An 18,953-nucleotide genomic window follows, 5' to 3' on the forward strand; every position below is an offset into this window, starting at 1 on the left:
GTTTTGTTTCAATTAGTATTATTTTTTAAGTCATAAATTGAAATATTATACTGCAAAAGATTCATGAAACAAGTGCATTTGAATTTTTGTGATAATTTTTATTACCTGCCTTTTTTTTTTTTTTTTCAAACAAATAAAAATTTAGAATTTAAAACATTTTATAATAACTAAAAGAAACTACACTTTGGTGTTAAGGGCTAAAAGAATTAATGCCAGAAGTTTTAGATGGAATGCAATATTTAGACTGTAGAATTGGTGCTATCACAGGTATTCCAAATTACTAGAAATAAGGTTCGATAAAATTTAAATGTTTGTTTTTAACGTTATGTAAAGACAAAATTTATTTGAAACATCATTTTGATACAACTTAGTTATATTTAACAAGTAATATATATTCTTAAAAAAATTATCAACACTTTAAATTTGAAGTTATACTGACATGAAATATATTATATGACTTCATATCTTGGGGAAGTCAAAAGTCAGTGAACTGAAATCTGTATCTTTCATATCTTCAATTTGGAGCTACAAGCAGCATAACTGAAGAGAGTAGAGTCACTAGTATTAGTTATAAAAGAATAATTTTTTAAATCATTTTCCACTATCCTGAGTATCGGCCATGAAATATATTTATTATTGATAATTTTTAATTATATTTCAGAATTCATTGAACAGTAAATGCTATTTGTCTTGTTCATAGAACAGGTACCAGTTTCATTTAGGTGGTGTTAAATATTTTACATTTTATTTTTTTATATAATTCATTTTACATATTCAAAAATGGATTAAATTTTGTAAACCATTTTGTTATTGTAAGAAAAATTTCAGAACATTGATGAATTCGAATTTTTCAATTTAAAAAAATGGTAATTTCAGTGAATTTCCTAAAATTGTTTAAAAACTTATTTAATTTTTTTAATTAATTATAACTGAATTCCAAAATTATTTAGTTTTTTAAAACTGTAAATACTATAATCCACTCTTTAATGAGTCTGGTGAATGATTCATAACATTTATAATAATAATAAAAAACTTTGAAAGTAGCACTTCTCTTTGATTTATTATAATATCTCAAAACATGTTAATAGCCAGTAATAAAAATTTTTTTGAAGATTTTTAAATATTAATAAGCATTTTAATTACTCTAGAGCAATATGCTTAAAAGCATAGCCTAATTCCTCGTGAGTATCTTAAAAATGTAAAATAAGAATTTAATGAATTTTAGCTCTGTTCTGAAAAGAACTAACATGAAACATATTAATTTTTGGATGTATATTTTTTTAAAAATGAAAACATTTTAGGTCAAAAGGCATATTGTCATGATAGTTATGGTTTTAGAAAATACCTAAAATAATAGAGGATAAAAATTGCAACTTTTATTTGTATTTTTTTCATAAAATTGTGTATACATTTTAAAATTATTTTGAATAATTTCAAATGTAATGCCCATTTTTGTCATTTAGTTTTTTATATTTTTGCCATTTTTTAAAATTTATTTTCATTGCAATATGATGCATATGTAAAAATATATAGCATTAAAAATGAATTAATTAATTTTCTTGTATAGAAGCAAAAAAAAAAAAATTTTTTTTTCATATGAAGCTATCTTTTTCCTTTAGATTTGTTTTTCGACATAGTCATATTTATATATGTATTATGTACATAAAGTATACCTTTACAGGATAAAAATTCTAAATGAATTTCCATATTTGAAACTCATAGTTAACATTTACATTTAAAGTTGATTTTTGGTTCAGGTAAACACTTTCCTCTGTAATTTCTCATTTCAAATTGATTAAAACTAAAAGATCTCTTTAAAAATTGATAACTATTTCATTGCAATATTTTTCAATGATAAACATAATTCATTGCTATAAAATTTCTAATTTTTTAAAAAGAAATTCGAAACAAGAATATTTTCGTTTTTAGTTATTTAATTGCTAATATTGAGAGAAATTAAGTTTGCACATTTCCTAAGACGTGTGTGAAACGCATGCTTAAATTCTGAAGTCGGAGATATTTTTAATTTACATGAAAATGCATAAAAAATTGCGCTTACTTCTCAGCGCTTTGTTGTTTACAGTCTTACTACCTTAACATTTTTAATTTTCTTTTCCAAGAACTGTGATTCATAATATCTGATGACTGATAGTTACCATGGTTACGTTGTTAAGTTTACATTACAAGAATTTCAATTCATCCAGTAAATAAACTGTACTTTAAAAGGGAGAGATGAAGAAATTATGAAGCTTTTTTTAACTAAGAATATATTTATAATACATTAAAAGGATTTTTTTCCCTGCAAAAAAATAAATAAATAAAAATAAAAATGAAATATATTACATAGCCTCATCTTAACTGAACTTGAATCATGCCTTGAAGTGAAGATAACTTGTTTACATTTGTTTGAAAGTATGAGTACGATGTCATTTTAGCGTGAAGTTATTTAACATTCTAGTCTTTTTTATATTCGTGTCCTATTTTTAAAAATAAGAAAGAATGAAGACCATTTTTTGCTCTGGCAATTTTTCTGCACAATTTAATGAGGAATGACTTGACTTTGAAGAAATGGGAAATGCCTTTTCAAATTGCATATGCAAGAAACATAGAATTGGCTCTGTTAGGTAAGTATGAATTTAAATAATAAACATTTCTTTTTTAGATATCAAAGTATGTTTTTGAGTGAAATTCAACTCTTTTTCATCTAAAACATAATTAATTTCTTAAGTTGAATTAATTGTGTCTTTTAGAGAAATTACTCTTCTTATGATTGGTCTTGACAATGCTGGAAAAACATGTACTGTAAAGCATTTACTAGGAGGTAAGCCACTGTTTATTTGTTTTTTCCGTTTGTGCCCGTAAATAATAACTTTAGTATGTGAGATAGAAAATGTACAAGGAAAAATAATAAGGCTCTATTAATTTCTCTATTCTAATGATAAGAAGTTTCTCAAAAGTTTAGGAATATTATTTTTAAAAGTAACATTCTTTGGAAGAATACAGTTGCTTTTAACAAATTGATATCTTTGTATTAAAATAGGATTTCATTTACAATCATGTATTATGTTCTATTATTTCTTAAATATTGGGTAATATGCCATATTGTTTCATGTATTTGTTTAACAATATATATAAATTTAAAAACCTCTAAGGTAATAAAAAAGCCTGACAGGAACTGTGCTGAAAGCATCATTAACCTTCAATAACACATAACATAATATACAAAGATACAAAGAAATTTATAAAAAAAATTTAAATATAACAACAAAAGTGAAAGTGAAAAGTAAACTGGCTAAAAGAATAAACTATGACAAATGAACAATGCCTATGGTTTATGAAAACAGTGGAACACGTTAATTTCATACCTCAATGAGCAATTAATACATTGTTCAGCTTGTTTCATACATGATTTGCAGTTTATTTTGGCTTTTACTAGTGATTCACTATCTATATGTAATATATGATATTATATATCACTCTCTATATTAAAAAATGCAAATTAATTAAAACAGTTTTAATTATTACTTAAGTTCTAAATTACTTCTGAAATTTATGCTTCAACATATGCCATTAAAATGTTTTATGAAGTGCTGTGTAATATTATATTTCTTTTCATTATTGTTATACATTTTCTTTCAGAACCTACTGCAGATGCTGTTCCTACAATTGGTTTTTCTAGCATTTCACTGAAACATGGAAAATACACTGTGACTATTTATGATCTTGGTGGTGGACCTAAAATTCGAGGTATTTGGAAGAAATACTATGCTTTAGTACATGGGCTTATATTTGTAGTTGATGCTAGTGATTCTCAGCGTCTTGAAGAATGCAAAAAGGAAATCCAAAGTGTTTTAACACATGATAAAATTGCAGGGAAACCAATGTTAATGTAAGTGTTTTATTTATTACTTTTATGTAATAAAGTTATTTTACTGCATTTTTTAAAATTAATTATATATATATTACAGTGAAAACCCGAAATCAATCCAAACCCGAATTAACTAGGTAAAATGCATTTTAACTAACAGCTCTAGGGAGAACCCAAATTAACTAGAGAAAACGCATTGTAACTGACAGCACTTGGGAGAATCTGAATAAACTAAGGAAAACCCATTCTAACTGATAGTACTGCAGAGGACCTGTTTTAAACCTATTAACTTTAAATTCTGCAAGTATTTATACATTGGACAACAGCTAATCAGCATACTAGTTTGATACAAAAATTTATCATATTCAATGATTTTCAGATCTGAATTCAATATATCACCACAAATTGTTTTGCTCAAGAGTGAGTACTGAAACAGGAAATTTCACTGAGAACAGGAGCATGAATTTTATATCGAATCATGAATTTTAATATTGAATTTTGAGAATATTATTTAAAAATCAGCAAATATGTATAAATTATTAAAATTAATCAATATATAAAATACATTATAATAATTTCTAATTAATCTACTTTCTAAAAATAATTTCCTATCTCTGTCTTCATTGTAACATTAACTTCTATGTAGCATGAACTATTCATTTTCCTACATAATTAGAAAGCTGAGTTGATAAATTCTTCCAAAAACTGTATAAATCCAAAATATTTTCTGAAGTTTGCTTTTCTTTGCTTCTTGCTGTCCTATTTGATATACTGTATTGTGTTCTTTTCAAGTCCTGGACAAAGGAATATTGATAAAAATTTGATTATTTATTTGAAGATATGAACACACACATACAAAATAATAGAGAAGGATTGATGTTCTTCATGTATGGGGAGAAAAAATTCTCATGATTCCAGAAATGGGTATACTTAAAATTGCTAGTTCTTGCTTATGTAAGGATTTAATTAAAAAAAAAAAAAAAAATCTTGAATGTAAAATATGTTTAAAAGATCACTCATTGAATTTGAATTTAGTGTAAGTTTTTAAAAAATCTGATTTTAAATCTTTTTAAGTATTACATTCTTAATTCTAATGTAATTTTATTTGTGATATAATCAAATTGTTTAAACATTTGAAATCAATTTTATTAATTAAAAAGTTTTAAATGGTAAATTTAAATTTCATTTCAATATTTGGAAAGTTTTTTTTTTTTTCTCTTTCACTGTTTATACTATGCTATCAATGTAGTGCATAATGATTTTAAATGACTAATACTTTTTTTTAACACCACAAATATTTAAAGTAACATCCTTATGTAATTAAAGAAAATGAGCTTGCATTTTCTTATGTTTAAATTTGCTTGTATGTATGTATTTGCAACAATTAATATTTATAATTTTGTGCATTAATATTTTTAATCTGATAGGTTAGTAAACAAACAGGATGTTTCTGGTGCAATTGACGAGACAGAGCTTGTCAGCCGCCTTGATTTGGAAGTTCTAGTTAATCAACAAAAATGCCCAACACGAGTTGTAAGTTTTGTCTAGTTTATATTTATGAATATTATTCATAAACCAAAATCTTCCAATTTATAAAAACTAAACAAATAAATTAAATTATATATATATATTACTGTTTTGATCTAAAGAATTTTCATCTAGTGTTTTAATAATATTTATTTTAGATGCTCTTACATTTTAGTATGCTGATTGATTTTAATTTAACTTCATTAGCAATTTCTTCTGATAATTTTCTAATTTCCTTCATAAAAAGAATTAGTCATTAAAAATAATAACTACAAGATTTTGATGCATTTCCATATTGTAAAACTTCCTGATTTTTAAAACATTGTTTTTGGTATTATGTTGGTTTATTCATCTGTTTTAGAATACTATAACTCAAAATCATTTCATACTAAAGAGGTGAAATTTGGTTTGTACTTTAAAATTATAAATATCTATCAAAATTTGAATGAATGACATCTGTCTGTCTATCCATGAGAACTTAATACCTCTAAAGTGCAATGAACTTGATATATAAAATTGGCTTTGTTCTAGTCTTACAGATCAGTATTAAATCTTATATTAAATCTGCCTAAGGTAATTAAGGCATCGGTTTATGTATAAGTGAATGCCATAATTCACAAATTTAGTTAGTCAAATATAGTAAATCATAAATGAAATGTAGAATGAAGTCTTGATATCAAAATTGCTACTCTGTATCCAGTTTTGTATGCAATTGTTCATAGGGAAGAGTGTAAAACCCTATTCAACTTTTTTTCACTATATTATAAAGCTGAACTTAAAATGCACCATATTGTGGAAGCATGTTAGATTATAAACAATAGAACATTCCTTCTGGTTAGGATTTATAATAAGAAAAGTATTTAAATTTCTTTTTAATATCAAGTGATTCAGTTAATTTTATTATTAAGGATTTTTTTTTTTTAATTTCCTGGAAAAATACAATTTTTATATTTAGTGTAAAGATGGTTAAGTAATTACATTATAATTCATACTCAATCCTTAAATTTAGCTCATGTTTTTTTTGTAATTTATTCTAAGAATGTATTTCTTTTGCATAATTTTCTGTAATGTCTAAGTGAAAGTAACCTTTTATATACTTCTATAACTGTTTATAAAACTTGTTTGATTTGTACTATTTTGGCAAATAATAGTATATGAATAAAATAATAAAAAGAAATGGAAATAGTTTGTTATTTAGTTTATGATTAGGGTTTAATGGTCATATAAAAATTACCATTATTTTTATATGACCATTTAGAAATTAAATGTTTAATGTATATTTTGGTTGTCCATTAAAATAAATTTTATTGCAACTAATATTGTAATTAACAATTTTTAAAACAATATTTAACTATGAATTTTTTTTGTCTTTTATTAATTTAAAGCTGAATATAAATGCAATCAGTATATGATAATTTATTTTTATATGTTAATTTGTGTGCTCTTAATTTTGTGCCATTTATATGTGATAGATTTTATTTAAAACTAATCATTTCAGCCAACTTGCTGATTTTTCTTTGATTTTAAATGAATCGTTTAGATATAACTACATGTCCATAATTTTGCCAACTTGTTTGATATTAATGTTATGTTATTTTAATTGTAATTAAGTTTTATTTATTGTATATATGAACCTTTCTAATAGGACTGTTTTGTGACATAGTACTATTAAAAATGTAATACAATATTTAATATTACCTTCACAATATTTTATATCCTTTTTTGTAAACTACACAGATATCAAATAGAGTTCATCTTCTTTTGCTTTCAAAAAAAAAAAATAAAAAAAAAATCATTTGATGGAATAATGGTAATGGTTGGAATTTCAGGGAAACAATGTAATCTTGTTGAAAATTAAGGAAAAGGAATATTTTTTTAAAAAAATGCCAATATTTAAAAAAAAAAGAAAATCCATGAATATTAAATCAATACCATTGTAAAGATAATTTTTTGAATTTTAAAATGACAAAAATTATTTTTGTGCTGTATTAATTGTGGAAACAGTGTTGGGAAAACTTCAAAATTTCTCCTAATTAGAATTTTAATTATTAAAATTTCAAAACAAATAGCTCCAAGATACACATTCTTACCATACGAAATATATATATTTATACACCAAGTTTGTTCGCTCTAAATTGAATGATCTGGCCTGTTGGACACACACACACACACTTTTGACTACCAGCTTGACTGCCAGCATCAAATTCCCAGTTACTTTAATTATGTATCTAACCAGTTTTCTGTTATTTTAATTACGTATATTCTGTTCATTATACATATTTATATAATATACACTTTTCTAATGGAGATCAGTCCCATAACATCATAGTGCTATTAAAAATCTAAACCTGTATTATCTTTACTTTTTTATTTGTCATGTAAATTACGCAGATATTAAGCATAATCCTTTTTCTTTATCTTTTAATAATGATCACAGAAAATCACACAATGAAATATTTAAAGACGCAATTAAGACAATTTGAATTTCAGAACAGTGATGTAATCTGTTGTTAGAAATTGGGCTAACAAACATATATCATGCCAACATTCAGGAAAAATTTGCAGAAATGTAAAACTGGTATTATAGAATTTTTTTTTTTTTTTAATTTGAGCTGATGTAAAAAGGATTTTTATACTTTAGTATTTTCAAGCGTTATCCTTTTAAAATGTATGGATAAAAAAAATTTTAAAAAAACATAGCAAACACACATGCTCATATTCTTTTAAATAAAATAAATATATTTAAAAACTTAATTATATTGAATATATTTATTTTATATTGAAGCTCCATGAAAAAGACTATGTAAATGCTTCCTTTTTTTTTTTTTTTGCAATCTCTCTTACATTAATATAACTTTGAATGATTTTTACTTAGTAGATATTTATAATTGATATCATTCCATCATTATAAATTTGTTTATATAATTTTGTGGAGAAATGTATTTATTACTTAAATTTTTAACTGCAAAGCATAAAGCTTTGAACATTCGAACTTAAATTCTGAAATATGATAAATATGCATTATTTTAGGATAAAGCATATTTACTGAGAGAAATTATTTTTCTGCTTTTGATTTCAAGATAATGGGAATTTTTCATTAAAATTGGGTGATTTGAAAATATGAAAATAAATTTTCTTTAAAGTGCATCTGTCATTGTTTAATCTAGGAAGCCTCTTGTGCTCTATATGATGAAGCAAAAATGAAAGATCCTGGGATACAAGAAGGTTTTAATTGGTTAATTGGAATAATTAGCAGAGATTTCAATGAGTTAAACAAGCGTGTCGAAGAAGAAGTGAATGAACAAAAGAAGGAAGAAGAAAAAGAACAATTAGAAAGGATGAAGAGAGTCCAAAAAATAAGAGAAGAAAGGTATATTATATCTTTATTTTATTATACTATTTTTTTCTTTTTATTATGTCATTTCAATGCATTTTCAATTCAATTTCTGGTTTAAAATTTTTTTAATTTGTTACTATTAAAGTTTTTCTTTCTTTTTTTAAAAAGTAAGATTTGGGTTAAGATTTTAATGACAATCATTTACATTTTCTTAGTAAAATGGTCAACAATTTATGTGAATTATATAATCAAAGAAATGTGAATGAACCAAATAGTTAATTAACTAATCATTGATTTATAATGGATTTTGATTATCAATTAGCATTTATAATGCTAATTGATAAAATCATTTTAATAATCCAAAAAGTAAAGATTTTTTACTGTTTTTATTTGTATGCAGCATGTTCTTTCTTATTGTCATCCTTTATTTAGTTTTTAAATCGTTAAATGTCAGTATATACTTTCTGCCAGAAAATTACTCTTAAATGATTTAAAGAATTATTTTTTGGTCAATAAATATAATGCAGACTAATAATGATGTATATAATTTTATCTCTTTGCCTCATTAGTTATATTAAGTAAAACCTTTTTGACTCTTTAACATATTAAACATTAAACAAAGAAAAAGAAACTATATTTCTGTAACCAAAATTGACTGAATTATGAAGTTTTTTTATTTCATTACTTTGGCCAGTCATTAATTACTTTGGCTAATCCTCTAATTTAGTGATTGGCTAATCTTCCTTTAGGCCATTGAAATGATCTAAAATGCAACTAAAACAACAAACTTCGTTATTTAAAACATTTTTTCTAAATGACAGTATGCTCCTATCTCTAATGGTTTTGAAATTGCCATTTAGGTGTTGATCTTTTTATATTTCTTGTAATACTATTTACATGTGAGATGTAATTCTAAAACTATTAATATCAATTTTTCTTATATTTCTTCGTTTAGGTGTATGTTGTATAAACCTAAAAAAATCTGTGATATGATTTTTTTTGTCAGAAATAATTTGTTAATCAGTCACATATTGTTTACTAAAATCAGTCATTATCATAGAATTGAATTGTATTTCATTAGATTCTAACTTTTGTTTATAAATGATGGATTTGTTGTTATCATTTGTTTGATTTATTATGTTTTTTTCTGTTTCCCATTAATTATTTAATTAATATATAGAGAAAGGGAAGCAACTAAGAATGCAGTGAATGGAGAGAAGGATGGTGGGGATGATGACGATGATGATGTTATAATTGGAAATCCTTTTAAGTCTTGTGATGTTATTAAGGTAAAATATTTTGGGGAATATTTATAAATTTTTATTAGTTACTATTATTGTATATTAGATTGTTTTCTTAAGTTTTATAATTTCTTATTCTTGGATTATGATTTTTTAAAAATAAAAGTTCTGTTATATAAATATTTGTTTTAATTTCTAAGGTTTAAGTTCATAATTTTTTGTTCTGAAAAGATTATGAAATTTATTTTAAACGTGTTAAAACCCTGATTTTCTAATAATTTTCTTGTATTTCATGTTGAATTTAAAAAAAAATTGTTTGCAAATCAGATTTGATTCATAATCAGCCCAGCATATATATTTTATAATATTATATTTGTACTAATATTGAAGTTATTGGACCATCATGTGCTTTTTATAATAGTTAAAATTGCATATCTACAAGATATTTATAAACCTGCAATTTAAAGAAATTTCATTGAAATTTTTAAAAACTGAATCAAAATTATTAAGGACTGATTATTTTAATTATATTAAATAGATGTAAAGAACTAAATTACTTTAAATTCAAATGATCTGTATAAATTTGTCAAATATGATGAAAGGGATTTTATTAAAATTTGAGGATTTTTTCGCTTTCTTAAATTTGGAATTTTTATATTTGTTTACATTAAATGAATTATTTTTTACCTGTTATTTCTGAAGTTAAATTAGCATTGTTTTCAGTTTTGATTTAAAATTTGTTTTTATGCAAAACTGTCTACATCAAAATGTTTTTCTACCCGTATCTAGCTTTTTATTTGCTAATGATTAAGAACATTAATATTACAATTCACAGATCTTACCTCCTCCTCCAAATTCCAGGAAAGTTAACTAAATTTAGCACTTATTATGTATTTTAATTTTGAATCTAAAAAGATAATTTTGCAAAGTGATGCATTGAAATATACATTAATCTTTGAAAATCATGTCCTTTGTTCACTATCTATTCCCTTTGAATCTTTTTTAAATTGAAATCTAATTCTTATTCATGCCATTCATATTTAGGCTGAGTTTGAAGAAAAGGAAAAAAGTAAAACTTTGCAAGCAACAACACCCACAGTGAAAGTCATCCATGTTAGCCCAACAAATAGTGCAGAGGCAAACAATCGAGAAGAAGTGATACTTCTGCCCCAACCATTGAATGAGAAAGTACAAAGCTTACCCAGCACAATGGAGTCTCCACACAGCATATCTTCTCCAGAACAATGTAATGGTGGAGGAATTTCTCCATTCATTTGTGAAGATGAAGGTAATTAGTGATTAAATATAAGTTCTTTTTTACTTAAAAGGAAGTATCTTTTTAATAAAAAAAATTACTAATTTTGGATATATTAAATTCTTAAAGATTCAAAATTGCTGTTGTGTCTTCAGATTGGATCTACTATCAATTAATGTTATGTGTTTAGCTTTATTTGCTTAGCTTTTTTTTAAAGCTTGTATGCGTAGCTTTATATTAATATATTATATTCCTAAAGATCTCCCTAAGCTTGTATTTGTTGTTGTGTCATCAGGTTGGATTTGTCTACTGTCAATTCATGCTATGCATTTAGCTTTATACATATAATGTTTTTTTTAGCTCATATGTTTGGCTTTATATTAATGCTATGCATTTAGCTATCTGTTGTTTTTGCACTTAATGAGAAAAAAAAATGTTAAATACTTTAAATCTGTTAATTTAGCCCTCAATTCATGTTTGTAATTAGAATACTTTTTTTAAAAAATAAAATATGTCCAATGTATTGATATTGTTGCAGTCAGGAATATAGAATCATTGTGCTGATTGTAGCATTTCAACAATCTTGATACTATAATCATTTTACTGATCAGTCTAGTATTATAAAATTTCCCCTCCAATTTCTGGTCCAAGGTGAAATTGTGTCACTGAGTGGAATGTCCCCCAAATGGACAAAGTATTTATCTCAAAAATTTTTGCTGTAATCTGAAATGAAAATTGGATTAATGTCTTCTGGAAAGATCTATTTACAGAAAGAATTATTTTTTATAACTTCTTTTAACAAATTATTCTCATGTCACAAGTTTGGATTAATGTCTTCTGGAAAGATCTATTTACAGAAAGAATTATTTTCTATAATTTCTTTTAACGAATTATTCTCTTGTCACTTCAGCAGTTTTCTGGGTGAAATTAATATCTGAGGGCCATAATAATAAATACTATTAAATAAAATATCTTACTTATACAAAATGGAAAATGCAATGTGTTTTGGTAGAAACCAATTCTTTTACATACCTGAAGCTCTGTTCATTTCTCTATATAAATTACATTTAAACATTTGTATTTGAGCCTCATGAGTTAGTTACCCATGTTATATTTACATGCTGCCAATTCATTAAGCAGTTGTTCACTGCTTTCATACAAAAGAATACTGGATCAATTCAGATGAGAAAATAGTTGATCATCCACTTTATATTGCTCCTAGAGATTTTCATCTTTTTCCTAAATTGAAGGAATTTCCTGGAAGTAAGCATTTTGAAAGTGATGAAAGAAAATGCAATGATTATTTAGTATAATGAACTGTTGGAAGAAGAGTATAACATGGGAATTCTGAAGCTCTCAATCCAATACCATAAATATTTAAATATTGGCATTGATTATGTAGGGAAGTGAAGGGAGTTTCAGGTATGTAGTAGAATTATTTTTTTCCCCCAATAAATATTGTGTTTTTCATTTTGTATAACTAAATGATCTTTATTTTCTGGATGACCATCATACTTAAATAAAAGTAGAAGTTTATAAATTGTTTATACATTATATAGAAATCCAAACTAAATAATTGACTGACTACTAATTAATAATGCTGAAAAATATTATCAAACAAAAATAAAAAGACTTCAATGAACAGATAATTACATAGTATTTTATTTAATAAAAACTGTTTCCATTCATAGAAAAGATTCCTTTATATGAGAATTTTATAGATATTTTAAACCCTTTTGATCCCCCCCCCCTCACCATTGAATTAGTCAATTTTTTTTATTCTGTCTATTTTCTTTAGTATAAAACTTTTAATTTAATTATAAGATATTATGAAAGACCTAATATAAAGTTGCTTTTCAAAAATTTTCACATTTGAAACAAAAATTATTTCTTGATGTGTTTGTTTATTGGACATTGTTAATATTTATAATGTATTAGTAATGTTAAAAAATACTAACAATAATGATAAAAAGGATTGAGGCTAAGCTTAGATCAGTAAGATAAAAATGAAAATAATAAACAAAAAATATAGGTTATTTATTGCAAATTATATCTGTAGAGCTTTATTATCAGAATACTATAAATATTTGTAAATGAATTTTTTATAGAAATTTTAGCAAAATTTTCTTATTTGAAACTTTAAAGTCTCAGCTGTGGATTTTATTTTGTTATTTTAATTTCATATGTGTAATTTATTTTATTGTTATTTTAGAAGTGAAGAAAAAAAGTAAGAAGATTAAAAAAAGGTTTAAGAATCGCATTGTGCCTGAGATTCACGATACAAATAATATAAGTCATATATCAAGACTAAATGAACTTCCACCAATAAAGCCTGCCATGGAAAATGCAACAAATGGGCAGCCTTGTGTTTATATGTCACCTAAAAGGTTTTCTCAGCAAAATGGTAAGATTCCATTTTTTTTTTCCCATTAAATACTCAGTCAGATTGTTGAACTTTTTGTGGATTTTCAAAATAAATTTGCTATCAAATGTATTGATTTTGCTTATATAAAAAAAATACGATTTGTTATATTATTTCTACTTTATATTGCAGTTATAAATATATATATTTAAAATGCCATTTGCAAATTTTGTTGGGTATTAATGGTATTATAGTAAACTCTCAGCTTTGGGATTAGAGGATTTCATTTTTTAAACTAAATTCCACTAAAAAACTAATGTGTAATTAGGTTTAGTATGCACATTGAAATTTTTTTGTGTCTAAATATCTTCTACTAGTCTGTATGCGAAGTTTGAAGAGGAGATGCTGACTCGGTTGTCATCTTCATTATCTGATTATGGTCCAAAATTATGAAGTCCATGCCAATTCAGTCTTCACGTTTCTTTGAAATAGGAGATAAATATAATTAAATCAAACTAAATTACAGATTTTGTTATACCTAATAACAGTACGAGATATTTTAATTCCTTGGTCAGGTAAATAAATTCTGTATCATATTTTTTTATCTGCATCGTTTACTGATTAATAAAAATAAAATATCACACATTTTCTAAATAGCTGATGTTAAGCTGGTATACATTCCTTCCCTTCACTCTTTTAGTAATCATATTAAGTACTAGTTGCCTCAAGTGACCAGCTGATTTATTTAATTTTAAATAAGTTAATTACATTTGATTTTAGATGAATTACTTAAATATAACTTTATGTGCATAACTATGCCAAACTGCCTGACATTAAAGCTGTGTTATTTTGTCTTATATGCATTCTATTCATTGTGTACATGAACCTTTCTAATGGAGACCAATCTCATGACATCATAACACTGTTGGAAACATAAATGTACATTTCATCTATTTTTCAACATTCGCGATTATGAAACTTCACTTTTTTATTTGTCTTGTAAACTGCATAGATATTTAACAGAAACCTTCTTCTCTAACTTTCAATAATTATAGAAAATTACATGATTAAATATTTGATGCAACAATTAAAATGTTTTGAATTTCAAGGTAACAATCTAATATATTGTTGAAAATTAGGCAAACAAGTATTTTTTTAAATTGCTGAAATTCAGGAAAAGTTTGAACAACTGTTAAATAGGTATCATTAAAAAGTTAACATTTTTTAAATTTTAAAATGGTGTTAAAGTCATTTTTATGCAATAATATTTTTGGATGTTATTGCAGGAAAATGCCAAAATTCAGCTTAATTTGTAATTATCTAAAATTCTCATTAAAATAAAAGAAAAATCGCTTTGAGTTGCACATTTCTACCTTCTGAGGCATACATGCTTCAAAGTTGGTAGCTATACGGCAAATAATCTGGCATGTAAAATGGGGAAAAACATACACACTCTCGCTCTCTTCTTTATTATTAGTAGAGGTATTAATCCTATAATGCATTCAACCAAGTTGTATCAGGCTGTAACTGTAGATTTAAATAAAATTGATATGTTAACTAGTTAAGAAACGAACTTAACATCTAGTTTATTTGTTTTATTAAATTTTTATATATTTGTATTTATGTTTATTGTATTAATAGAGATAGTGTATCAGTTTAAAAATGAATAGTGCTGCAAAAAATATTCCTGAAGAGAATGCAGTTTCAAAAAAAAAAAAATCCTTTAGTTTTAAATAGTCCCACATTTTTAATTGCTATTACCTCAATTGTATTTTAAAAAAATATCAGTGTTTTTTTTAATAGTTGTGTTTAATGAAATAAAATAACCTGGAACAAACAAAATGAATCCAGAATCAAATTATTACGAAAATCGAAGAAAAAAAGTGAAGAAAAGCAAAGGCGTGTTTTAAATGGGATTGAGAGCAAGAGTGTTTGGAAGGATTGTGGAATTGACAATGTACCAAAAATTGATTGCTGGGTCACTGCCATTTTCAATTGGAGAGAACATCAGTTTTCATTTCTAATGTGTTAATCTCAAGATGGCAATGACTGTTAGGGTTAACTCATATATCACATAGCATTGGAATTTAAAACATTACTATTGGTTTAAATTCCAGTGCTGTGCTTAGAAAATTTTAATCCTTTCAGTACTAACCTGGATCAACAGGACCATGCAAGTTGTATACTGGCGGGCCCATTTGGGGAAAGATTAGTAATAATCGAGTGAAAGGCGGGAGCAATTCCACAGAAAGCATTTATCGATAAAATATATTTTCAGATGATGGAGAAAGAAAAAAATGATAACTGTGTTACTTATACAGTCCAACTACAAGAAAACGAGATTAAACTCGTATTTAAATACTTTCTTCTGGACAATTATCATAAAGCTGATACCACTGATGCATGTTGGAAATTACATCAAAAATATCATTGGTTGCTCACAGTGTGACATTTATTAGGAACTGCTAATCACTGTGATCCCATTGTTAAAAGAAAGAGAGAGAGATAATGACAAATACCTTTTTACATTTTCTATTGTACATCATTGATATCTATAGTACTAGTTTTAAAACTGAGAAAAATAAGGGAATTAATTCCATGGTGGACAAAGTGTATGACATAATAGAATGAGTGAATTTTGATATTTTTGAGGACTATTTGGTGTACAGCTCCAATTTTCGTATTCCTTATTTATTGATTCATTAATTTTTATGTTCTTAATTATTAATATTATTTTTACCATTCTTGTTATTCTATGAATTATCAATATGGAAAAGCATCCAAACAATATTAAATTTTAAAAAAATAGAAGTTGCTGCATTTTAATAGCTTTAATAAACAGTATGCCGTTAATTAGTAATGTAGACTTTGTTGAAGAAAATACAATTGTTCTAGATATTATCAACAATCCCTTAACATTATAACATATTGTTTTTAAATCGATAAAAATGATCACTTATTAGTTCTATATTGTTAGATGTTCCCAGCCATGACCATTTTAAGAATGCTGTGTGCAAATTGGCATATATCATTGAAATATAAATTTTAAAAAGAGAATGCCTTATTAGTAATTGGAATTTTATAATCTCAAAATAAGTATTACTCAAAATTTGATTTCAGTTGATTGAATATTACAGACTATATATTTTGAAGAGATTTATGGTATAAATGGTTTATTGCATGTGTAACATGGGGATCCAATTTAATTCTTAAATTATAGTTTTTAAACAAAAATTTTTTTAGGAAAAATAAACTGGGCTTTAGCTGAAGAATTGGAGCCTTGTAGAGCGACATCGTTGGCAGGTTGTTCCAGCAGACGTATTGAAGCCTGGTCAGATGAATCTTATAGTCCAATCTAGTTTACTTTTGCTTTATATCATTGCAATTTTTAACTAGTGCAATGTTGTGATCAAATTACATTTTAAAAAAAATGTAATGCAATTTTTATATCTATTGTATATACTAGTCATGTAATTATTTTGCCATACATGTTTTATATAGCCTTTTTTACATAAGGAGCTGTTTCTCAATCTTTTTATCTGTAATTTTATTTGTTATATAGGATTTTTTTTCTATGTTAAAAGTACATTTTTTTCTTCTTATATTTATGAGATACATTAATTAAAATACCTTGAGTATTCATTTTTTTTGTTTCAAGTTTGCAGAACCCAAGATCTTTTGTGAGTCAATATTTAATGACATTTTTAACTAAGGCTTCATTTTCTAAAAGAATCTTTTCTTCTTTTTATAAAAACATTTTTTATATAATTAATTTTGTCTTTAAACATTTTTCTAAAATTTTTTGATTTTTAGCTGTAAAGTTTACTTGCTATTTATGAATGAATAATTGGTAAGCATAAAGTTTTGAAGCAAATTTTCTTTAAAACAGCTTATTTTTTACATCTGTTCAGGATCAATCAAGATTTTATAAACTATGTGATTGTTTTTGGTAACATAAAATAATAATAACGTCTTGATTTCTTTTCAATTACTTGCTTTGACTTGATACATATTCAGACATTAATATTGATTCATTTCCAGTAATAGTTATTAAAAATGTATTTTACAAAAGAAATTTTGAGTATAGAAGGTCAAATAAATTATAATATGTTTTACTGTTTAAGTTATATTATGGCTATTAAAATTGAAATATATTATTTAAAACATTATTTTGACAATTGATTTGTCATTAAATATGTGTACAAAGTTTGAGAAACAGCTTCCTTTGACAATGAACTTTTGTGTTTGTACCTGTGATGTTTTAACAATGTAAGTAGTGTAAAAATATAGCTTTGCATCATCATGCTATTTGTATATTTATCTTTTATATAAAACACTTCAAAATCATGTTTTTTATGTGTAAAAAACTGCACTTTTGTGGAACATTGGAATTTTCATACAGTAGATGCTATTCATCATAGCCTTACATAATTTGTAATTATTTTAAGTTGAGGAAAATTTTAATTCTTACATTTTTTTATTGCAGTTCAAAAGGGATTTTTTACAAATTTAATTATTTCAATTTCATGAGACTAATTAAGCATTGCTATAAGATGATTGACTTCATTGAAAAATGCATGTAATTTATTTATTAGAATTTCCATGTTAATATAAGATTTGATTCTAAGTAGTGAAAGACATTTATAAAGTTTTGAATCTTTTTCCATCTATTTTTTTCTGTTTAAAAGATATTGTTTTGAATGCAAAATAAATTGTATAATACTCCCAAACTTTCATATTTATAGATGGTATCATTAAATCAAATCTTGGTGTTTTTAGCATAATTTAAAAGTATTTAAATTATGTTGATGAATGTTTTTTAAGTTGCAATTTTTTTTTTCTTTATATAAGGGGGGAGGGAAATGAGTTTTTTATTGCATTTCATAAAATCCAACATTTTTTTAAGAAATGATTATTAATTCATTTTTGAATTTTAGGAATTTTTATTAAAATCTTTATCAAATTACTTGTTTATACTTAAATGTGAGTTGTTTGTCTGTGACAAAATTTTAAATACACCACATTTTCTTTTTCATATTAATGCATCTTTTAAAATCATTTCAGTGCATAATGAAGTTAATTGGAAAATTTTGACATAATTATTCTATTTCCAATTTTTTTAATGCTCTCAAGATTTGTTTAATAAAGGGCAATAAACCACAGAATGGATTTAGATAAATTTATTAAAACCATAAATTAATGGAAATACAAATTATTAATTAATTTATGTTAACAAATTAAAAGTTTTAAGTCATTAGTTTGAAATTGCAACTTGTATTAAAATTCAGTTTTATGGAAAATAATTTTTTTAACAAAATCTTCAATATTTTAATATATAGGGTTGAATTTTAATTTCAGTTTTT

At 24.8% G+C, this 18,953-nt stretch overlaps 1 protein-coding gene across 1 annotated transcript; it reads left to right on the plus strand.

The window, feature by feature from the left end:
• The first annotated feature begins 2,418 nt into the window (after positions 1-2,418).
• Positions 2,419-17,100, plus strand: LOC129976635 (ADP-ribosylation factor-like protein 13B). The gene is made up of 9 exons (XM_056090309.1): positions 2,419-2,624; positions 2,751-2,821; positions 3,640-3,889; positions 5,296-5,401; positions 8,563-8,765; positions 9,913-10,021; positions 11,018-11,261; positions 13,441-13,632; positions 16,834-17,100. Exons 1-9 carry the CDS (start codon positions 2,569-2,571, stop codon positions 16,947-16,949), a joined length of 1,347 nt encoding a protein of 448 aa, XP_055946284.1. The 5' UTR covers positions 2,419-2,568; the 3' UTR covers positions 16,950-17,100.
• The last annotated feature ends 1,853 nt before the right edge of the window (positions 17,101-18,953 follow it).

This window comes from Argiope bruennichi, chromosome 7 (assembly GCF_947563725.1).
Source record: "Argiope bruennichi chromosome 7, qqArgBrue1.1, whole genome shotgun sequence".
NCBI lineage: Eukaryota > Metazoa > Arthropoda > Arachnida > Araneae > Araneidae > Argiope > Argiope bruennichi.

Excerpts from the sequence above, each read along its gene's own strand:
- LOC129976635 (XM_056090309.1), top strand. The coding sequence starts at position 2,569 with ATGGGAAATGCCTTTTCAAATTGCATATGCAAGAAACATAGAATTGGC. Across the intron at positions 2,625-2,750 it reads CATAGAATTGGCTCTGTTAG|AGAAATTACTCTTCTTATGA; the intron begins GTAAGTATGAAT and ends TGTGTCTTTTAG. Across the intron at positions 11,262-13,440 it reads ATTCATTTGTGAAGATGAAG|AAGTGAAGAAAAAAAGTAAG; the intron begins GTAATTAGTGAT and ends TTGTTATTTTAG.